General features: G+C 34.7%; 3 protein-coding genes, 1 long non-coding RNA gene and 1 pseudogene across 4 annotated transcripts; 2 read left to right on the top strand and 3 right to left on the bottom strand.

Annotated features, from left to right (window-relative positions):
* The first annotated feature begins 3,452 nt into the window (after window positions 1-3,452).
* LOC135146767 (putative receptor protein kinase ZmPK1) lies at window positions 3,453-4,404 on the top strand (annotated as a pseudogene).
* Window positions 4,405-5,971: 1,567 nt separating this feature from the next.
* LOC108211415 (tropinone reductase homolog) lies at window positions 5,972-7,521 on the bottom strand. Its single transcript, XM_017383013.2, has 5 exons — window positions 7,280-7,521; window positions 6,963-7,170; window positions 6,658-6,874; window positions 6,367-6,470; window positions 5,972-6,281 (listed from the first exon to the last, which is right to left on the bottom strand). The coding sequence occupies exons 1-5, from the start codon at window positions 7,357-7,359 to the stop codon at window positions 6,087-6,089; spliced, it is 804 nt and encodes a 267-aa protein (XP_017238502.1). The 5' UTR covers window positions 7,360-7,521; the 3' UTR covers window positions 5,972-6,086.
* Window positions 7,522-15,591: 8,070 nt separating this feature from the next.
* On the bottom strand, window positions 15,592-16,269 carry LOC135151118 (uncharacterized). Its single transcript, XR_010289626.1, has 2 exons — window positions 16,124-16,269; window positions 15,592-16,001 (listed from the first exon to the last, which is right to left on the bottom strand). It is a non-coding gene; the product is annotated as an uncharacterized LOC135151118 (long non-coding RNA).
* Window positions 16,270-16,574: 305 nt separating this feature from the next.
* Window positions 16,575-18,673, bottom strand: LOC135151117 (L-type lectin-domain containing receptor kinase IV.2-like). The gene has a single exon (XM_064088698.1). It carries the CDS (start codon window positions 18,665-18,667, stop codon window positions 16,658-16,660), a length of 2,010 nt encoding a protein of 669 aa, XP_063944768.1. The 5' UTR covers window positions 18,668-18,673; the 3' UTR covers window positions 16,575-16,657.
* A 4,358-nt stretch (window positions 18,674-23,031) lies between these two features.
* On the top strand, window positions 23,032-24,366 carry LOC135151521 (uncharacterized). The gene has a single exon (XM_064090011.1). It carries the CDS (start codon window positions 23,032-23,034, stop codon window positions 24,364-24,366), a length of 1,335 nt encoding a protein of 444 aa, XP_063946081.1.
* Window positions 24,367-24,663: the final 297 nt, after the last annotated feature.

Raw genomic sequence — 24,663 nt, forward strand, 5'->3', positions numbered from 1 at the left:
GAAATTTGAAGACTCTTATCTGGGAAAATAATCTTCGAAAGTTAACAAATAAAATCACATATTAACCGTTTTTTTAAATCACAATTCACAGCCAACAGACAAAAACAAAGATAACTTAGTTTTCCAAAACCGGTATATTTTCCTGTTGGATAGAGATTGTTTGAGGAACACAAAATCAGACAACCGAGATTTTACAGACGATGTAATTGGCTGATATATTTTGGAGCAACCAAAGTGAATATTTTCACCTAAAGATGCTGTTTCCCAGCCAATGAATGAAAATGAAGATCAAATTAACACTTTTGTTACTTTGAAATATCCCTTTTTTGAGCTAAGGATATCTATTTATACACTTCTTTAATACAAAGAAAGGAATAGAATAAGTGTTAAAGCATATGGACATCAACAATAAAACCAGCTGCAACATGTACATGTTGCAGTCAATTATAACTTGCCTTTTTCCATGCTTGTAACTGAAGCTCAGGTGTAAACGCGTAGCATTTTGATAGGCACGATTCTAAGCTTGTGAAAATGTGTGTGGCCAACTGAGAACGAGAACAGCTGTGCTACTCATGATCACATAGATATGTAGCGATTGAGATACTTCTCAAGTGGTATGAAAATTAGGATGCCTAACAGTCTGCACTATTCTCGCTTGTGTTTCAGAAATTGCAGAATGAGCGGCTGCTTGTTAATGAACTGGTGCATTACAATTTTACAACATATCTCACAGACATGGATGTGACATGATAATTACAACCAGAATATACAACACATTGCGCTGTTGTATAATATATCCATTAAAGGTCGTTTTTTCCTTCCACCCCATAGGTTTAATTTAATCATTTATTTGTCTGTTTGGTTTGGGTGGTGTCTCTGCTACTGTTAAAACATCTTGGAGTTGTGTATTCAATGAATTTAAGAAGGGCTTTTGTCACAATAGGTGCAAACTTCACAAAAAATGTGATAGATTTGTGATTTTTCCGGATGTGACACCTTCTATATTAATTATTTTTATTGTGACATAGTCATCAAATTAGATAACTCCACTAAATATATGCCGCAGGGTTGTACTGTTCTTAAAACCAATAATGGCCTATTTGGGAACTTGGATTTCATTTGAAATCCTAGACTTGATCAAATGACATGTTTGGATACACAAAAAAAGTTGGATTTATATTTCATTTGAAATCCAGGATATTCAAATAATAGTATAAAGCTGAGAATTTGAAATGACACCTCAAATCATGTTATTTGAAATCCAAAATTTGAAGTGAAATACATGTTCCCAAACACAATCCAGGCGGTTAGTGCCAGGATGGTGCCTTATAGCCTGGAGGGGCGGATTCTTGATTTTGGGTAGCCTAGAGCCAGGGGACAAATGCTTAGATGGAGGTAGTTTCCAGTGGGGAGGATTTATGATGATTAGACCCAAGTAGGAATTCTTGAAATGATGGTATTAATTTGGAAATGTTAACGCCTGCTACAGAAAGCAGTCAAGGGTGAACCATCAGTATCAAAGGAAAGGAAGGTTCTCTCCTTGTCATTGGCTAAAAAAGAACAGAATCGCGTAAATATTCTAGTTAGAGCACCTTATCATGGCTTTTTTTATAATACAAAATGCCTCTCTTCTGCTATACCAAAATGGCTGGTAGAGAGTGAGAAATCATTATGCTTTAAACTTTATAAATCCTTATATATACCTCCTCCATTCCATGCATATATATGGCCTTAGCCTGGGTCGATTTGCACCCTTGTAATTTATTCCCCAATACTCTGTGTTTCTAGTTTTTCTTTACATACTGAGTGAGGATGTGGTAATCTGCATCCTGAGGTTTAGATCAGTATGTATAATTCTTCGTTTCTAGTCCTCGGGTTGCAGATTACCTCTTCCTCACTGAGTGCAACATATCTGATCTTCCATATATAGTTTTCTGGTTATTTGCATATATCAAGACCTAGGTGGCCAAAACAGGCCACCAATTTGGAGGGCTGTACACTGCTTAATTGAGTCCAACTAGTACTCAACTGAGTCAATCCCACGTTCCAAATTCGATATTATGGACTATGGTCATATCTGAATTCTCCTTGTTCTTGCTCTTGTTATCATTATCCTTTTCGATTTTACCAACAGTAAAACAGGTGACTATTCCTACAAGGAATACTCTTCACATCTTGATCCCCTTACAAAACAGTTTTTACTTCTTTTTTAGTGTTGAGTGAAGTAGGTGGTTCATTATATCATAGAATCTTGTCTTTTCTCTTCCTAGAGTGAAACCTCAAGTGTCTGCATGTTTCAAGATGAGAAAGGTTATAATAATCTTCCACTTGAGTTTCTAATGAAGGATGTCAGGGAGATCGAAATCTTGCATGTATGTGTAGAATTCACCCTAGTACCCTACATGCGCATGTAAGCTTAAATGCTTACATAATGTTGACTTGCATCAGCATTGCTCAAAACTTCAATCTCAAATTTGTTCACCTTGCTGTGGAAAAAGTAGGAGCAAGCAATTCTCTGCATAACTAAGTTTTTCTTTAAAATTCTGTGACACACCTGATACTACCATATGTTCGGGAGTTCATCTAATCAATCCTTTTCCTTCTTATTGCTGGATAACTCATTTGCACACATCTTATCTTTGTTTACTGGACCTCTAGTGAGTTAAGGACAGAGTTTTGGCCGAGTTCTAAGATTGCTTGTTTGTGTAATGGAGAAAATGGACGATTTAGCACATGTTTGATACACAGCAAGAACCAACAGAACCTAAAAGCTTAAGTATGCTCCTTTTTCCAGATGAGAAAAAGTAAGATGCTTTAATTCAAAATCTTATATTCACTGGTTTCTTCTGATTATTAATGTCCGCAAAAGTAAGCATAATAAATAGCTTAACTCTAGTGTATCACATAGTATCAATCAAGCAAAATGAAGCTTTTAAATACTACTAAACTGGAAAAGCATCTGATTTTATTTTTCCTGCCTATGCTAGAAGTACTCAAATAATTAGATGAATCATCTTTAATATCAGAGGATCCTCTGTGAGAAAAGAGCCAATTGTCACGAATTAGAAGAATAAAAGTTATGATATGATTAAATTATAATTTTGAGAATACCATGAGGGTTGTTTGGTTCACGAAGTGTTATTGTGTTGGAATGATGAATCATGTTAAGATGATATGTGTTTGAGGTATCATGTATCATGTATTTGATTGAATCCTGTGAACAAACTTAAACAGTACAAGAATTGCTACGTTTGATGATAAGGGAAATTTTGGTTCTAGTGATTTATTACAGTTCAGTCCTTCGGATTTTGGGGTAGGATTTCTAAGGAGGCTAACAATCAACTCTGATGGTAATCTTAGGCTCTATAGCATGAATTATGTGACAGGACTGTGGTCAGTGTCATGGGAAGCCATTAGAAAAAAGTGTGATGTGAGGGGACCTTGTGGAAGAAATGCAATTTGTGTTTATACACCAGAAGCAAGATGTGCTTGTCCTCCTGGTTAATTATGAAATGAATGATCCTAGCGACTGGACTGGCGGGTGCAAGCCAACGTTTAGTATAACCTGCAATGCTTCAAACTCTGAACAGGTGAAGTTTGTAGGGCTTCCCCGAACAGATTTTTACGGGTTTGGAGCTGTTTATATGGGTGTTTTGGCAGATGACAGAGTGGTGGAAGTCAAAAGGCTTGGGAATAGCAGAAATAAAATTTGAATTTTCAAATCAAACTTTATAGTCTATGAGTATATTAGTAACCTGTCACTTGACACTCACTTGTTCACTTCAAACTTCATTGGATGGAAACAAAGGTATAAAGTTGCACTAGGGACAGCCAAAGGCCTGGCTTATCTCCACGACGAGTGTTTAGAATGGGTTATCCACTGTGATGTGAAACCGGAAAACATATAATTAGACAGTGAATTTGAACCAAAGATTGCAGACTTTGGGCTGGCAAAGTCTGGCAAAGCTGTTACAGAGAGGGGCTCCTAACTCTGAATTCTCCAGGATTCGTGGCACAAAAGGTTACATGGCTCCTGAGTGGGCATTGAACCTTCCTATCACCGCGAAACTTGATGTGTATAGTTATGGAGTCGTAATATTGGAGCTAGTTAAGGGAATCAGGCTTTCGACTTGGGTGGTAGATTATAATGAAGTGCAGGAAGTAGAACTTACGAAGTTTGTGAGGGTAATGAAGAGTAGAATTCTTGATCTAGAAGAGCCATGGCCAGAGGATATTATTGATCCCAGGCTGCAAGGAAAGTTTAACAAGAATCAGGCTGCAGTTTTGATTGAGATAGGCTTGGCTTGTGTGGAGGAAGATAGAACCAGGAGGCCTACCATGGACTCAGTAGTTCAAACTCTGTTGAAGTATGAAGATAAGTTTATCACATACCAATCAAGATAATTGAAGTAGTTAGGTTAGGAACTGCACCAATTAAGAAAAACCTGAATTAAATTCGCACCAATCATTTGATTTTGGTTTGATTTCTAAATTTTGAAAATTTTATATTAAATTAGAAAGAATTTAATATAACGGATTTTTACGCACCCTAAAAACCACTTTTTAGTTAGTGATGAATTTTTATTGGTTCTAATTTTTTAATAATGATATATTATTATTTGGACATAAACCATATAAATGTCACTTATTTTTACTATTCTTGAAGCAGAAGGCCTGGAGTGGTAATTTGAAACTAAGCAGGGGTCACATTTAGTTACATCACACCTAAAACTGAAACGGGACAAACGTAACAATAAAAACAGAGTTCATACCTTTTTTTTTTACAATGCAAGCTTATATGCCTTACAAATTAGTATTTGTTGTAGTAATAATTTTTGAGGTGAACCAAAGTCGAAACCGGTGTTCGCGGACAAAGAGGATAAACCCATAATTGGACTACTTAATATCACTGCATGAGTTTTAACATTTAACCATCCTCAACTAACTTAGCACTTACTATCCATAACAATACAAATGATTTATAATAAAGATTTTAAATGCATCCAAATCTGACAATAAACCAGATTTCCGTTTCAAATATATAACTCTCACATAACACTACAAATAAATCATGGGGGTCCAAGATTTTCAGTAAAATAAATTAAATCAACAAGTGATCTCTGAACACAGAGAAAGAAGAGAAATCACTCAGATCAGCAATGGCAATGAACAATGTCATGAAACTAGTCATAATTATAACTGTGTTGGAGCTAGTAATAGTTGCAGCAGCTGCAGGTGGACAGAATGGTGGTTATAACGAGAACGATTTTTCCCCGAAATGCCTGTTTGAATGTGTTGTGCAGTGTGCCAAAGAAGGATTCCGCGCCCCTCTTTGCTTTGCACAATGTCTGTTACAATGTCATGACCCTCCGGTGGTATCAGATGCTGTCCAAAAGTGCACGGCTACTTGTGCTCAATCTTTGTGCTCCAAATTTGTCGGCCCTGGTAATTTCTTTCATTTTTCAACCAATGTGTTATAAATCAGAGATTTTTTATATTTTTTCCGGTCTTAAAAGATGTTGGCTAAAATGCAAATATCTTACTGGTTTTTTCAATTTGTTCTTGCAGATGTGAATAAATTGGAGGAATGTGTGGCGAATGACTGCGCCCAAAAGTGCATAGCTGGAGCCTAGATAATACTTTCTTGATAACTCAAAAATATTTGTTGTTTCTCTACATATGTACCAGATATATAATGTGGAAGAAATTAAAAGGAACGGGAATTGTACTATTTAATGTTTATTTGTTTGTCGAACACATGATATATTCAGACTTTGACAGCCCTCTCGATCTTTCTATAAATTGTGCTTGTTTAATTGTACTTATGGTCTTTTGTTCTTGAAATCTAAATTCTTCCTTGAAGCAACTTGTACGAAACATTATAACGTCTCATCGTGACAGAAATTTCATCCTAAATCTGGAAGTACGTACCAGCAAACGTTCATAAAATATGCTACCTTAAAGATGGGAATTTGAGAAATAGAAATAGATAGCAAAATTATTAAATTGATGATCTGAGGGTGCAGAATTAGCAGCTATCCACAATAACACCGAGTATAAAACTGGTTCAGACAATGCTGTAGAAATTATGGTTCGAGTTTGAAACCACCAGCTGTGTATCCACCATCAATAACAATGATCTGTCCAGTGATGAATGAAGCAGCAGGAAGACAAAGGAATGCGGCTAGAGAAGATATCTCATTCGGTTCCCCAATGGGCTTCAGTGGAGTTCTGTTCATTACCAGCATCATTGCTCGGGTAACTGATGCCTCAACAAACCCCTGGAATATAGCGGAAATAGAAAGAAACTTGATTTAGTATCAGTACTATAGCAGTAGTATGTAGAATTGATATTGTTAAACATACAGGATTTATGGTAGTTTTGACTCCCCATGGTGCCACCGTGTTGACACGTATGTTATCATTCGCCCATTCACAAGCCAAGTTCTTCGTCAGTTGATTAACAGCAGCTGAAACAAATGTTTGATAGTCAGTTTCAACTAATTGCAGGCGGACTATTTACATTCATTACAAATCTTCCATAAATTGTAGTTGGAAGAAGTTATTGGAATAAGTATCAGCTCAGATATCCAGCAAATAGGCCTAATAGTCCACACTTTTTTGCTGGAATAGACACCAAAAAAGATATATGTTCACCTTTAGATGCTGCATAGACTGAAAGTGCAGGTAAGGCCGTAACACCTGCCACGGACGAAATAAAAACTATGCTTCCACAGCCAGATGCTTTGAGGAGGGGATGTGCAAGCTGGCTCAAATGGTGAGGAGACTCAAAGTTTGTTCCCATCAAATACGAGTAATCCTCAGCTGTATACGACGTGGCTCCTTTCATTCTTACTGTTCCGGCATTGTTTATCTGCTCTCATTATAATTATATGTCCAAACCAGTGAGAAATATCTTGGTATACATTTAAGCCTTAACAGATTATTAAGAAAAAACATACCAGGATATTTAACTTCCCATCGAAAAGAGAAGAGACAGTCTTCATCAGCTCCTCTCTTTGTTCTCTTGAAGTCATGTCACATTGAGAACCACTGACTTTGTACCCCTTGCCTTCCCACTCTTGTATCTTCTCATTGATCTCGGTCTGGTTTCTTGAACAGATGTGTACCAGGGCACCAAATTCAGCTAGTTCCTCCACTATGGCGTACCTAAAATCCACACGAAAGCCAACTAGTAAAACAACATCCTGACATTGTTTTCATGTGTACGAAATTCGAGTGCATCTAATTATATGACAATAAAGAGTGAGAGTTCGACCCAATGCCTCTGGTTCCCCCGGTGACAAGGGCAGTCATTCCTTTAAGTGACCACCTATGTTCCCTGCTAGTATTTGCCATATCAGAATCTCTTTCTTAGAAGATATGCCTAATCAGTAATCTCTCAAGTGATACTTATATGGAACACTTGATTATTCGTCTTAAGTAAAAGTCCATCTACAAGAATGTCACAACCGTATTGGACTACTGGTTTATATGATTCAAACACATCAATACATCCACTCAGGTTGCATTCTACATAAAAAATGTGGGTGAACAAACTTAGTTTTCAGCCAGCAGTGTCGATAACCTCTAAGGCTATGTTAAACGGGATAAGGTCTGGGGTCATTTTTTAATACCTTCAAGTTTTAGATGAACTGTCAGCTAATATGGTATTAGTTGAGTTCGGTTGAAGAGTACTCCCTCCGTCCCACCAGGTTCTTTACAGTTACCTCTTTTGGACGTCCCATCCATTTCTTTACATTACAAAACTTTCCCAAAATAATTAATAGGTCCCACCACTTTATCATTTTTCCTTCCTTTTCACACTACTTTTACTCCACTATCTCTCTTTTATATATTAAAAATCGATGGGTCCCACCACTTCACTCACTTTTCTTCCTCTTTTTCACTACTTTATACATATTTCTTAACCTCCGTGCCCAAACCAATTGGGTGGGACGGAGGGAGTATATGATTTTGTTAGAATTTTTTTGACATCTTAAGATTTTAGATGACGGGTTAGTTTAAAATACAAAGGTCAATATTGAAATAGAGAAGCAGCATCTTCAGAAGCCGGCCTTCTGGGATTCGCAATGTTCTCTATCTCTTTACTTTGTCCCGGTGATTCTTCCGCATATTGTTGTCAGTTACAGTACCAACGCTAAAAATACATGTCAATTGTCACGTCACGCAGGCATTGAGAGTAGTGTACGAATTTAACACAAACCAAACATCTACTACAGATAAAGCCGTTTATATGATGAGATTCCAATGAAAGACAATAAATTCATGTACAAAAGGGTACCAAAACTTTATTCGACCAATAAAAGTCTAGTCTTTTATGACAAAAATAATAATAATAAAAAGAAAGTTTAATCTTTTTATCAAAAAGATATCATACTCTTGACACCGTTAGAAAATAGACAGAAAATAAAATAGATATATTAAAGATAAAGGAGTTACAATATTATATACTAATTATGTGATTAATATAGATTAATTGTGTGTTAATATATCTATCGATCATGTGAATTATTAAGGCACTTACATTTTGAACCGTGAAAGAATGTATGTATTGTCTATATATACCGGTTCATCAATATTGATAAAACAAAGATAAAAAACTTCTTCAATGTTATAAAATAATATATTAAGTGATTGTCAAAAGCTTAGTCAAGAAGACTCGCAAATCTTATCAAGTAAGTTTGGTGAAACTTACTAAGGAAGACTCGCAAAGCTCATCAAGGAAGTCCGACGAAACTTACTAAAGAAGACTCGCATAGCTTATCGAGGAAGACTTACGATACTTACTCGAGAAGAATCGTAATACTTAACTTAGAAGTATTGCAAATCTTAGTTAGGAAGATTCATCAACCAACCTCTATAAATAGCTGGTTCAGTTGAAATGAATTCAATTCTGAAATATTCTGAAATACAAGTACTTTCTCTCTCCATCTCCTATTCTCTTTATACTTTCCAGAATAGTTTCCTTTTCTTATTTTTGTATAGTTTAATAGTATATATTACAAGATTTACAACACGTTATCAGCACGAGACTCTGCCGAACTGAGAAGTGGCAAGCTTTTTGATATATACCCTAAAAGCGGTATTACCCCTTGTAGAGGTTATTCTTTTATGAAACGGAAATTAATTAGACTTGCCAAGAAGTGGCAATAATTCCATAAAATACCCCAGAAGTGGTATTACCTCCTGAAGAGGTTTGAGCCCCTGAAGTGGATGAAACGAAATTCCTAGAAATGGGATTATCTCTGAAAGATGATATTGTCCCAGAAGTGACAAATACATACCCCAGAAGTGGTATTGCCTCCTGAAGAGGTTCAAGCCCCTGAAGTGGCTGTGACAAATCCTCCTGAAGAGGAAATTGCCCCAGAAGTGGCACATGCCCTAGAAGTGGCAAATGCCCCAGAAGTGGCAAATGCTTACATGGAAGCAAAGGTACCTGAAAGTTATGAGATCTCTATAATTTATGTACATAAAGGGAAATTATTGGATCGTGAGAGTACTAAGATTGATGATGTGTATGTTTTTCCGTGATATGTGATATTATTATAAACTCCGATCCTAAAGTGTCGACAATGAGATGATTGGATCGTGGGAGTATTGAGATTGATGATATGTATGTGATATTATTATAAACTCCGATCCTAAACCACAAAGTGTGGAGAAGTGTCGACAATGAGATAATTGGATCGTGGGAGTATTGAGATTGCGATATGTATGCAATATTATTATGAACTCCGATCTTGAACCACAAAGTGTGGAAGAGTGTCGACAATGATATGATTGGCCAAAATGAAAAATTGCAATCTAGGAAGAATTGCAATTCTTGCGCAAGGTAAATGTATATGGACCTATAGTTTAAACACCAGCTGGTGAAGTCCCTGTTGGGAATAGATGAGTATTTGTATGAAAATGAAATGAGAGATGAAATTGTGAGATATAAAGCTTGGTTGATAGCCCAAGGATTCTCTCAGAGACCTGGATTTGATTATTAGGAAACATACTCTCCTATAAGGGATAGAGTTACTTTTATTTCCTAATGGGTATAATTTTAATCACCAGGAAATATACTCTCCTGTAATGGATGGAGTTACCTCTCATTTTATAATGAGTATGGCTTTGGAAACACGTCTGATGGACGTTGTGATAGCATACTTTTATATATCACTTGATAGTGATATTTTTATGAAAATCCCTGAAGGGTTAGAGATAGAGGACACTAAGCCTTGACATTTATATTATGTTATATCCCAACGATTATTATATGGTTTGAAACAATTTGGTCGTATGTGGTACAACATGCTTGGTAAATAATTATTGAATGATGGATATGTTAATCACCAGGTATGTCTTTGCATTTTTATTCAACGTTCACCAACCGTTTTTGTTATAATTGTTGATATGTGGATGATTTGAATATTATTGGTACTTTTGAAGATATTACTAATGCTATTAACCATTTGAAAAATGAGTTTTGAAATGAAAGATCTTCGAAAGACAAGATTTTATTTAGGTATACAGGTGGAACACTTATCTTCAGGCATATTTGTTTATCAATCAAACTACATTGAAAAGGTCCTTGATCGGTTCTAAGTGGACAAAGTTCATCCACTAACCACGTCAATGGTTTGTCAATCACTTGAGGTTGAAAAGGATCCCTTCCGTCCTAGAGAACAGGATGAATAAGCACTCGAATCTGAAGTTTCCTACCTTCGTGCAATTGGAGCCCTTATATTGCATTTGTTGTGAACCTGTTGGCGAGATTCAATTCTGGCCCAACTAAAAGATGCTGGATACATGTCAGATCTTCACTTTGGGCGATTACAAACAAAGTTACTGGAAATTCATGAAGCAAGCAAATGATGTATTTGGTTAAGACAACTCAAGAAAAGACATATCTAAGGAGATCGAACAAAACACATATTGTCAGAATTCTTCTATACTCAGGAGTTTCAAGAAAATGGTGATATTGATGTACAACAAGTTCGTTCATCCAATAACCTGGTGGATAAACCTGCAAAGTCATTACCGACATCAACATTTGAGAAGTTACGAAGTTATATGGGTATACGAAGATTAAAAGGTCTACTAGATCAAGATGTCGAAATGTGAGTAATTTAATTCAGGGGGAGACTGTACTCTTTTTCCTTCGACAAGGTTTTTATCCCACTGGGTTTTTCCTTGCAAGGTTTTAACGAGGCAGTCAATCTCTATGATAACTCGCATTTGACAATCAAGGGGGAGTGTTATAAAATAATATATTAAGTGATTGTCAAAAGCTTAGTCAAGAAGACTCGAAAATCTTATCAAGTAAGTTTGGTGAAACTTACTAAGGAAGACTCGCAAAGCTTATCAAGGAAGTCCGACGAAACTTACTAAAGAAGACTCGCATAGCTTATCGAGGAAGACTTACGATACTTACTCGAGAAGAATCGTAATACTTAACCTAGAAGTATTGCAAATCTTAGTTAGGAAGATTCATCAACCAACCTCTATAAATAGCTGGTTCAGTTGAAATGAATTCAATTCTGAAATATTCTGAAATACAACTACTTTCTCTCTCCATCTCCTATTCTCTTTATACTTTCCAGAATAGTTTCCTTTTCTTATTTTTGTATAGTTTAATAGTATATATTACAAGATTTACAACATTCAATATATTACTCAATCTCAAAATATATTATTTTTCTCTCACATATACAAAGCACAATACACACTTATTTTTCCTCTCTTCACTGGTATCAAGAGCCATATAATTCTTCATTCTCGATTTTTCCCACGATCGTTAACCATTTATTGTGAATACCTTCCGTTTTTTGTGGCTCTCAAGATAGAGAGCGAAACAGAAAAATATATACGAATATATATTATATTTTTTATTTTTTATTATTTCAAAAGTTGTAATTCATGGAATAATGTTAATGTTAGACAATTATCCTGAATATAACCAAGTTGATGAGATAAAAGAAATATTATTTTCAAACAATAAAGAATTAGTCACCGAAAGTGATTACCTTTATGCTTAGAATGCAGTATGGTATATATTGAAGATATGTGAAAGCCGGGGAATGAGAAATAAATTATTGAAAATTATCTTTGAAAATGATGACCCTCTATTTTAAAAATATTTTACTAATGCTCACAAAAAGGATCATGAAGCGTGTAAATATTATTTTAGTAATGCGGCCTTGACCATGTCGAAAACCATGACTTGGCATGTCCACGTCCATAATCATGTTCACGCCTACGTCCAAATGACTTCTTATATCTATATTCATTATTAGTCACCGAATTCACTTCAGGAAATGGTGTTGAGCCAGTTGACATGCTTGATGGTTTTTTAGCAAAAGTTCATTATCATTAATCCACGTTCACGATATTGTTGTTGCAAGAGCATATTGTCTGGCATGAAAAGTGGAATATGTTTTCCAACATATTTTTATCAGTGATATTCTCGCCACATAATTTCAATTGAGATGTGATTTTAAACATTGCAGAGTTATACTCGCTCATGTTTTGTAATTTTTGTAATCGCAAGTGTAGCCAATCATAGCGAGCTGCAGGAAGTATCACCGTTTTCTGGTGGTCATATATTTCTTTGAGATCCTTCCAAAGAGTTGATGGATCTTTAATAATGAAAGATTCAGTTGTTAATCCTTCATCAAGGTGATGGCAAAGAAATATCATGGCCTTTACCTTATCTTGTTCGGGGGTTTTATTTCCCTCTTTTATGGTGTCATCGAGAATCATTGCACTAAGATGGATTTCAAATATAAAAAATCCTTGTCAAATAATTTTTACCGATGACAGAAAGTGCGTTGAACTCTAGTTTAATAAGATTCGACATTATCACTAAAAATAAAAGAAACAAAATTTTAGTCGACATCAATATTCATACACATCAATACTATACAATAATAAGTCAACATGGGTATAATTTGTAGTACGAAATTTTGATTATGGTATTTTGGTTTGGCACTCTCCCTCGGGAACTACAAATCTATAACATGCAAAGGCTATTATTCTTACATTATTAAACAGTTTCAAATACTAAACACTCATAATGTACTGTAAGACAAAAATTTTATCTATCCTTTTAAACATGATTTATAATTAGTTTAAAAAGTTAAACTAATATCGATAACATATATTAATATTAAAAAACTATTTAATAGATGTATAACTTATAAAGACAAACCGAAAGTCAGATAAAAAATTTATATAAATAAGCGTGAATATTCTTAACTGATACAAGTTAAATAATATTCTTCTTCTTATAAATAAAAAATATTAATTTATAATTAGTTAAAAATTAAAAAAAAACTACTATTTATAACATACTCCCTCCATCCCAAATTAGATGAGCTCGTTGACTTCGGGCACGCACTTTAAAGTCCATTGACCGCATAGCTACATTACTTATTTTTTTAAAAAAAATTTGTAAATAAAAATTTAAATATGAAATTTTCGTTTACAAAAGAAAAATTAAAAAAAATAAATTTCAGAACTAGGCGGTCAATGCACCTTAAGTTACGTGCCCGAAGTCAACTTGCTCATCTAATTTGGGATGGAGGGAGTATATTAATATTAAGAAAATACTCACAAACAAATGATAAAAATATATATTATTTGTACTACCTTTTTATATCATATAAATAAACATCTAAAAGCTATATCGGTAAAAGATAATATAATCAGTTTGTCAACAATATTTTATCAAATTTCAATAAATTATTATATAATATTTCATATAAAAAATTATTATGAGTTTAAAAATAAAATTATAAATATACAATTTCGAATATTTTTTTAAATAAATATAAATAATCAAAGACTTTACTTTTTAATTATAACGTATACTACTCGAAAACAAATACGAACCTTCATATAACTCTGTTTAACTCTAATGTGTTCTATTTAAATACAAACACGAAATATTACGTAACACTTCCTAACTCTAATCTGAACGACATATATCTTTATCCATACATATAAAGATATATAAAATATGAAAATTTTGATTTAAAATTAATTGATTAATAAATTATCACATATTAATATTAGAAAAATATTTATAAATAGATAATATATTATAAAAAATAAATTTTCATGAGAAAATATAATCAATTAGTTAATATAATTTAATTAAAATTGAATTACTTAATATGAAGATACTAATAAAATGATGTTAAAATTTAAATTTTTAATAATAAATTACGAACTATATACCTGTCAAGTGCTTGGCACGGGTTAAAGGCGCAATAAATATAATATAATACTATAATTTGTTTACGACAAGATAGCAAATAACATACGAAAGAAAACAGGTTACCATTTACCACTATCTTACGACCAAGGGCGGATCTAGAAGCAAAATCTTATGGAGGCACCAAGCAAATTTTTGGAAAATATTTATATATTTTCAAATTTTAGGGGGGCACTTCTATAATTTTGTAAAATTTAGAATGACGAAAAAATGTAAAAAAACATTTAGGAAGGGCACGTGTCCCTCGTGCATCTTCCTAGATCCGCCCTGCTTACAACCACGCAATGGAATAATATAGAAACTGAAAAATAAATTACATAAGTAATAATAATAAATGAACTCCAGTTTTGGCAACATGCAAACAACAAGTGTCTGAAAAAAGAATGAGGCAGCATGATAACAAACATGTAAAGCACAGGGTACAACAAAACATAGAGTACATCAGATCAGATTAATGCAAAGCTCAAACTACTGTATGAATACTCCTCCGAAAACAAGACTTATAAGTGATTAAAGTGTTTGGGAAATAAGTAGATGACCTGAAACAAAAGCTAGCATTCCTAACTTTTTATAAGTGCTTCTTGACTTTTTACACAAACGGTACGAATAAGTGCTTCTAACTTATAAGCCGAGAAGCCCAGCTTATAAGTGTCCGCCAAACACCCACAAAATAGAAGCAAGCCTTAATTAGGCCACTAGAAAACAAGAAAAATGGAGAACCAAAAAATATTAATAATTAAAGTAAAAATATGAATGATTAAAAGTCATCTACTAATTACATAACACTAAATTGTTTTTTTTTAATTCATTTGTAGTGAAATTTTGTATACAACAATGGAGGCCTTAATTTACCCAAAACAACAATCGGTTATAAATATGAATCAATTGATACATATTTTATAAACTAGCAACAATTTTTCCGGCCATAAGACTATGAGCCTGTTTGGGAACAATATAAGCCAGCTTCTCAAGGCTTTAAGTCAGCATTGAGCTGTTTGGCAATCCACCAGTTAAGTGGGCTTTAAGTTAAAAATAGCCCAAAAGCCAGAAGCTGCTCACACGTACTTTTCAGTTTTTTTCTTTTTGCAGCTTTTTCCTTCTTTTCTTCCCCTCTTCATTTTATTTTGGTATTTTTAATGTAATGTATTTTTTATTGTTTCAGAAAAATAATAAAAAATAATAATCTATTTTTTATTTTGTATTTTCACTTTGGTTTATTTTAAAAAAATTAGTCAAAATCTATTTAAGTCAAAATTAACTAAATACTGTGATTAACTTTAAGTTCAGATACCCAAACACACACCTTCAGCTTAAAGTCACAATTTTCACAATTAGCTAAAAGCCACAATACACAGAAGTCATAAGTAACTTATTTTAAATACAGCCAAACAGGCTCTATATAACAAGATCGAAGATCGATACACACATCAAACAATTTTATTTTAGAGTTTAACCTTAAATTGATGCATTACTATGAAAATGTTGAGCTAGCCAACTTTGGGAGCATTTGCAACTTTCCCAGAAGAGTCCACGTAAACCCGAACACGGTTGGTCCTAAAATCCATGGTAACAAAGCTATTTTGTGGAACTATATGAACACTTATTCCTGGACTTTCTTCCTCTATCTGTTTCTTCGCTTCTTCCCCTGTCATCCCCACCACCTCTGGCCATGTTTTTCTCCCTCGGTTTCCTCCGAGTAGACTGTCGAACGATCCTGGTAAATTTTCCGTCAAATACATGAACAAAAATGTATTTTTTTTCCGTCATAATAAAAATGACCGTTTTTCTTGTAGTGAATAGTAAGATTTAAGAAAGGGGTGGAGGAATATAACTTACTTGGTAAAGGTTCTTGAGGGAGCTCAGCTGCTCTGTTATCTTCCCCGGCCATGTGTAATGTTGTATATCAAGTGCTCTGCTATGCTTGCCTTTGCTTACTCACGTTTGTGGCTGTTTCTCAACTCAGAGGTCGAGAACATACATATATGCACACGGGAACAGTCGTAGACAAAGTTTGGCATCTATTCTGACACGTTTCGAACACGACACCTCACTTATATCGATTTTATCTTTTATGTTTACATGTTAAGACAAAACACGGCCGGCAAGAAGCTATGTTTATATTCGCTATCACCCGTTGTTAGAATATATAATATGATCCCCGTAAGCCCACCTGAGTTCTGATACCTTAAGGTTTCAAGCAAACGGGTCACTTCACGGCCATCTTCGATCTTGTAATGGTGATGGTATTATTGGAATAAAAATCAACTTTTTTCCATGAAAAAGGAAAGGTACAACCGAATCAATCCACATATAAGTACATGGACATTACATTTATTTATGCCTAGATAAATATAAAACTAACTCTTTTATTCATCTACCACCGGAGAGAAAAGAGTCTGCAACAAGTGAATATGGTTGGGTGCAAGGCTTTTCCATAGAAGACGATGAATTATTTGACATGTCAATGCTCGAAAATGGTTCAAATGCTAAGCCAACTGAAGATATGACAATTGATGACAATTCGGGTAGAGGAGCGTTTCGTTCCAAGTACTGCACAACTTGCTGCATTTTTGGCCTAGCCAAGGGCTCTGAGTTACAGCACATCAACCCAAGCTTCAGAACCAATTCCACTTCCTCCTTTACATAATTGGCCCCCAACTTCGGATCAACTGCAGCAACAATGTCACCTCGATTCCAATATGAGCACACCCAATCGGCTAAAATCAGATTGTCAGCCCCTTGTTGAACGTGTATTGGGCGTTTACCACAAGTTACCTCAAGCAAAAATGCCCCGAAAGAGTAAACATCAGTACTGGTTGTGGCCTTGCCAGTTCTATTATGTTCCGGGGCCAAGTAACCTATAGTTCCCACGACATGAGTAGTCTGAGGATCTGTTCCATGATCATATAGTCTTGCCAACCCAAAGTCTCCTAATCTTCCGTTGAATTGATTATCTAACAACACATTACTAGCCTTCACATCCCTATGAATAACCACCTGCTCCCATTCTTGATGCAGGTAGCTAAGCCCTGCTGCCACCCCTTTTACGACATGAAATCTCTGGCTCCAATTCAGTATAACCTTTGGGTTGTCATGAATCGCCTTGTCCAAACTTCCATGAGGCATATAATCATAAACCAGAAGCAATTCATTGTGTCTCCGACAGTAACCCAACAGAGAGACTATGTTTCGATGCCTTAGCCTACCAATTGTAGCGATTTCTGCAACAAATTCTCTAATTCCTTGCGTCGAATCATGGGAGACCTTCTTCACCGCAATTTCAATTTTAGATTTAGGTAACACTCCTCTGTACACTTTACCAAAGCCACCCTTGCCCAGTAAATCCTTGTCTTTGAAACCATTAGTAGCCACATACAACTCCTTGTACTTAAACCTGTGAGGACCATATTCAAGCTCCCAATCTTCAAGAACTTCCGCAAACTTTTTCTTTCTCCTAATATAAAAGAACATGCCTGAAGTTATTATCAAAACCATGGTCACCAAAATCCATGGCAAACCTACAGTTAAAAATTTTGATTTCTTCTTGGGCCCGATTCGTGGAAGCTTGGGGAGTTTTAACAGATCAAGTTCCCTAGCCATGCCATTAACCATAAAGCTCCACCCTAGAACATAATGAGACGTGATAAGCCTTGATCCAGTAGCGCAGGAAAAGCCCACATACATTTCCTCATTCACAACAGGATCAAGATCATAATCTAAAGACAGGAGTGGCTTCTTTGGTTTGCCTTTATCCAGGGGAGCTAGTGTCACATTAATTTGCTTCTTGAAGCCACTATACTCCACCCAAACTTGCATTGGAAGTCTACTGTAAAGCGTCAAATTCAGGAACTCACCAGTACTGTTATAGTAGCCAGCAGACCGCGAAATCTTAGACTTTAGTCCATTAATATCTACACCAACATGGTTTGTATCAATATCCTCAAACTTTTCATTCTGAGAAGTATCTAGCTCCACAGCAAAAACATGATTAGTGGCATTGCCATCATTTGTCTGATCAGAAAGACCAAGATACTCTGGCCGAGCAGGCGCAAAATGTTTAGTTGGCCTAATAAAGAAGGCCATTCCCTGACTACTCACTTTCGGGTACTCTGACACAATAGCAAACACGAAAGTACTCGAAAACGAGGGAACGGAAGAATTTGTATCATTTTTTTGGAAGAAAATTTTGTCTGGAAAAATTGCATGGGAATGTTGTTTGGCGCCACCGCTGAGCTGCAATAGTCCGTTTGGTGTGAACATGGCGTCGCCTTCAAGAGTCAGGTTTTTGTATGGGAATCCATTGAAGGTGAAACCTTCATGCTCTGCTGAAGAAAATGTTGTCCTAAACAGAGCTAACAGTATGACAAGTTTGCACAACATGGTTAGTATGACATCTGCCCTGTCTTGCTCAACTATTTATGCAAAGAAATGGCCTTATTTTCAGTTTATTATTTTCAGAAATAATATTTTCATTTTTTCGGGTTTTCGGATTATATTTCAAGTTTCAACATTTATAAATCGGTTTTGGTTATATATATTTAAAAATTTAAAACAAGCCAAATACCTTGTTTTCTAAAAATGGTTTTTATATTTTAAAAACAAAAAATTATATATTAATTTTGAAATAAAAGATTATTGCTTTAAACAATTAAGAACACGCGAGTAACACATTCCTAACAGGAAAAATCGAGGAACACATGAAACGTTGAATCATGTAAATACTAATTTGAATATTATTCTGTAGGCTGAATTTCGAGTTACCCTACCGGCTACGACTACTCTGTTGGACCCAAATAAAGAGACATGACTGAGTTATGAGTTGGTAAAATGTCATTATCATATATAAGAAATCATCAAGACTTTCGATATAGAACTCCGGTAAGTTGAATGGTAATCTTTTGGCAAGTTCGATGGTTTTATGTATCTATATATTAAAAAAAAAAACTGAAATTTGTTATTATGTCCAAATAAAAAAATGTTATGCTTGGAATTTTGTTAATGCGGTTATCTTTGAAATTTCGACTTTATCTTTCCAGTTCTTTATTATAATAATTCTGAGTTATGTATAATCAATTTTAATCTTATTGATGATTTGCTTAAGACTTTAAAGTATTTTTGAAATTTGAAATATTACTTTATTTGTTTTGATTATAATAAATGTTTTTGTTACCCTATTTATTAGGTTTTTTGTGGATCATTTGGTTAATGGTGATTTGTGATCAAAATATGTGTTTTGCCCGTAATAAATCCATACATTCATGTTTGGTAGTATAAAATAAAATTTCAAATCCATACCTCAAACAAATGTATATTGTTTTTGATACCGAGGGAGATACATGGGTATGAGATCGACGTTCTGTGAGTCAATTTCAATTTTAATTTTTCGTCTCTATTTACATAATTAAATATTAATGTTAAATACAACAATAGCCAGTGATGCAAAAATATATAATAATAACAATAATTTTTTAATATTTTTCGTTACTATAAGTTAATGACTTTTTTTTTAAATTGAATATATTGATTCCAGCACTTAACCAAACACATAATATTAGATATGATACCCTAAACCCATGTCAACATGACCTGATTCTTCATTCCAACCAAATATACTTCGTGAACCAAAAGACCCTTTAAGTATTTGTTTATCATTATTATTGTCCTCGTTTATAATTTTATTTTCTTTCCTTTTTGTATTTTAAATTGTTATTTCATTTTATTTTTGTCATAAAAAATATAATTCCAATAATAGATTGAACCCAAGATACAATGTCCGAAAAAATAGAGTTTCTTTCATTCAAAAAAAATATCATCAACGAAAATAAGCAAGTACTCCTGGACATGTAGATAATATCGCCTTAAATATCTTAAATGATAACCCACCAAAAAGCTTTTTTAAAACCCCACAACAGGTAAACCCTGCAAGAGTAAAATTCAATGGGGGGAAACTCAAAGAGAAAAAAAATGCTTTAAAAAAAAGACACATTATTTAGAAACAAATTAAAGATAAACTATTATCTTCTAATAACTATATGAAATCCATGTCATCAAAATTGTAGCTAAATTGTCATGTATGTCGAAGTACGAGAGTCTTTCAATAATCTCTTTCAAACATCCAAAAAATAAGATCAAACAAATACAAAAAAACATGGATTAATATATAAAATTTATACATCTAATATAAAATAAGAAAAATATATCTGTTAATAAATTATTATTAAAAACGTGTTTGTATATATTTAATAAAAAAAATAATATAAAATCTAATTAAGAGAAATTTTTTAGTGGCATAGTAAAGGAAATAATAATAACTCTAAAATAAAGAAACAAATAAGCCACAATAATGGCATTTTATTGCCTCTACAGGTTAAAGATATACTCAATCAGGTCATCCGTATATGGTATTAAAAAACCTTCAATTAACGCACAATAGCGAATTTCCTCGTTCTCAACTCACCGCGGGCACAATGGACCCACTTCACCATCGGAAAATCATCCACCCGAAACAAATCTTCCATTCTCACTCATCGATCTCCGCCGTATAAACAACTACCAGGATATAAATACTTAATTATTCTCGACATTTGTCGCAGCCTGCACCAACATCTAGAACAAGCGCGACACATCCACCTACTCGACAAAACTACCACTGTGACCTCCTTTCTTGGGCTATTCTTCTATCTCCTCTCTCTCCCAGTCAGCCATAATAACGATTTATTCTTCCCACCTTGCGACGTTGCCATCGTACAACCATTCATCCTTCCAAATCCACAACCACACCCTCGATCTTCCCATTCACAGCCTCTGCAACTTTGTCGGCAGTAAATCGCCGTCGTCAAACACCGCAGTCATTGAACCCCTCACCGTCTAAAAATTAAAGCAACCATTCCCTTGAACTTTCATCTGCAACCAAATCGTGGAAGACACCCCTTCGATTCAGCCGTCGCCGCTGTCAACTCCACCCACACCAACATCTCTCTTGGATCTAATGAACTCCCTTTCCAACAGATGAATAAATAACACTCCCTTCACCAATGTCATATTTGATAATTTTGTTAGGGATATCATTTTATGATGGTCTTTTTAGTCATATTTGAAGATCATTTGTATCATTTAAATGACTTTGATGATGTTTATAATATTGAATAAATGATCATTTGTATCATTTAAGTGATTTTGACAGTGTTTATAACATAGAAATATTTGTTATGTATATTAGTGGATGACCCTTGAATATTTCAAACTCCAACATTTGATCTTTTATCTTCGTGTAACTTAGAACTTTGGCTTTTCAACTCCATGTCTCTTGACTTTACAAGTACATGTAACTCATGTCTTGTCAACCTATTAATAGACCCTATACTTGAGTTTGTAGTACACAAGATTAATCAAATATATTGTTCTCTTTACTCTCTATATAATGTAATCATTAGGACGTAACACGTTATCAACACAAGAAGGCTAAATATTTTTAAACCTTAAGGTGGTGTAAAAATTCAAGGTACTAGCAACATTGTTTGCAGATCAAGGTGGTACAGATATATAAGTACAACAGGTATTAACCAAAACATATTTATGTATTTTAGTTTTCCTCTATAATATATGATATGATAGTGTACCATCACTACTAGAAAAAGTGGATTTAACATCGCCGATTTAACATCAGTTGTAAAAACCACCGATGTTAAAGACTTTTTTAACATCAATTATTAAAAAACCGATGTAAAAGAGAAATTTGGACATCGGTTGTTAAAATAACCAATATCTTAAATACAGTTTAAAAATGAAAAAACACGCGGATTTGTTTCCCCCCTTTTATCAGACAACAAAACATCCGCTTTTTGTACTTAACAAAAAAACGCCAAAATTGATTTTCTTTTATTCCTCCTATCTTCAGACAGCAGTCTCTCCCTCTCTCCCTGCTCTCGCGATTCTCTCGCCCTCTCTCCCCGCTCCCCGTCTCTCACTCTCTCGCCGTCTCTTATTCTCACAACCTCTCCCAAACCTCAACTCTCTCAACATCTCACAAACCTCTCCCTCTCTCCCCGCTGTCAACTCTCTCAACTCTCTCGCTGTCCAACTTAAATTCAAATTTGGAGCTTCAATTGAAGACCATCTTGAAGACTCATCTTGGAGTAGCTTCAATTGAAGACTCTTGCTGAAGAAATTAGGGTTTGCAGCTTCGTTCGTAACTCAGTTTACATTTTGGAGTTAATTAGGGTTTTGAATCAAATTTGGGGATTTCATCTACAACCTCGTTTCTCAGTTGCTTGAAGGTATATATCATCTTTTCTCACTTTTATAGTGGTACAAATTTGGGGATTACATGCATTTTTTGTTTATTTTTGACTTGAATTCGAGTTTGTTGTATAATATAGTCTCATTGGTGTTACAAAATTTGGGGATTTTTGTTTATAGTTGCTCTTTTATTTGCAAGCTTATACAGAGTTTATAAAGTTTGTGCTCTGTTATTGTTTTTGTGATTTGGGGATTGCTATGCTTTGTTAATGAACTGATGTTTATATGCGTGTTTTGTTCATTGTTAAATTTTGATAAATGTTTGTGTTTGATGGGTTGTAAGCGGGTCAGTTTATATATATATATGATGTTGATTTTGCAGTTTGGTGTTATGATTGTTTAATCGTTTATATGTAATATTATTAGGCTATTAATTAGGAAATTTGTAATAAATCTATATATTTCTAATATGTTATATGACAATCAGGTAGGTTGATTAACGAAATATGGACAAGTCTTGGATTTCAAAAGATAGGGATTCTTTAGAATATGAAGTGGGGGTTGAATCTTTCTTGATATTTGCCAAAGAAAATGCTAAGAATCCTAATAAAATCCCTTGCCCCTGTGCACGTTGTGGGAATTTTAAGAAGCATTCTGTTAAAATAATTAGAGGTTATTTGTATGAAAAAGGATTTAGTTTGGGGTATGTTGATTGGATATGGCACGGAGAAAAGTGTCCAACTAGTGAGTCAGCACCAAAGTCTTCTTTTGGTAGTAATTTAGTCGAAATTCCTACATCCAAAAATGTTGACATATGTGAAGCAGCGTATGTGAGGAGTGAATATATTGATGATTCTGCTGAGTTTAGTAGGTTTGTCGCTGATGCAGAACAACCGTTATACAAGGGTAGCGACAACATCAAATTAGAGTCGATGTTGAAATTACACAATTGGAAATCTAGGTTTGGCATAAGCGATAGTTCCTTCACCGATCTTCTTTCTTCTACAGGGTCTTTACTGCCTAAAGACCATGTGTTACCCGTGAATGCGTGTGAAGCGAAAAAAACCCTAAATGATTTAGGCCTCGAGTATATTAAGTTTCACGCGTGTCCAAATGATTGTGTACTGTACATGGGTTTAAATATTGATGCGTCGGAGTGCCCCAAGTGCCATCTGTCTCGTTGGAAGGTTGGAAAGGATGGTAAACCTAGGATTAATGTTCTAGCCAATGCAATGTGGTATTTTCTGATAATTCCTCGATTTAAAAGGATGTTTAAATCTCCTGCCACGGCTGAACTTATGAGTTGGCATTCGAACAAGCGAATTCAAGATGGCCAAATGCATCATCCAGCCGACTCTGCTTCTTGGAGGAATGTTGACTATAGGTGGCCTGAATTTGGTAGTGAGTCGAGAAACATTCGCTTAGCATTAGCTGCTGATGGAATAAACCCGCACAATAATGGCCTTACCAATAGGTACACTTGCTGGCCAGTAGTTTTAGTAACTTATAACCTTCCTCCATGGTTATGCATGAAGAGGAAGTTTATGATGCTAACTATACTAGTTTCAGGTCCACATGAACCGGGTAATAACATTGACGTGTATTTGCAACCATTGATTGACGATCTGAAAAAGCTTTTGGAAGAAGGTAAACAGAATGTATACGATGCGTATACAAAGTCTTATTTCACATTAAGATCTGTTCTAATGTGGACCATAAACGACTTTCCGGTGTATGGAAATTTGTCGGGCTGTGTGAATAAAGGTTATATGGCGTGTCCAATTTGTGGAGATGACACAGTAGCTAAACATTTAAAATTTAGCAGAAAAATTTGTTACTAAGGACATCGAAGATATTTGCCACCACATCATCCCTATAGGAGGAGTAAGGCAGCTTTTAATGGAGAACAAGACTTTGGATGCGCACGTCAACCCCATTCTGGTGAAGAAGTCTTAATGCAGCAGGAGCAGACTGAATTTGCATTTGGGAAGGAGGTGAAAAAAGCAAAAAAAGTGGATTGTCCATGGAAGAAGAAGTCAATTTTCTTCGAGTTGGAGTATTGGAAATTTCATCATGTACGTCATTGTCTCGATGTTATGCACATTGTAAAAAATGTGTGTGATAATTTAATCGGGACA

This window comes from Daucus carota, chromosome 3 (genome assembly GCF_001625215.2).
Source record: "Daucus carota subsp. sativus chromosome 3, DH1 v3.0, whole genome shotgun sequence".
Taxonomy (NCBI): Eukaryota; Viridiplantae; Streptophyta; class Magnoliopsida; order Apiales; family Apiaceae; genus Daucus; species Daucus carota.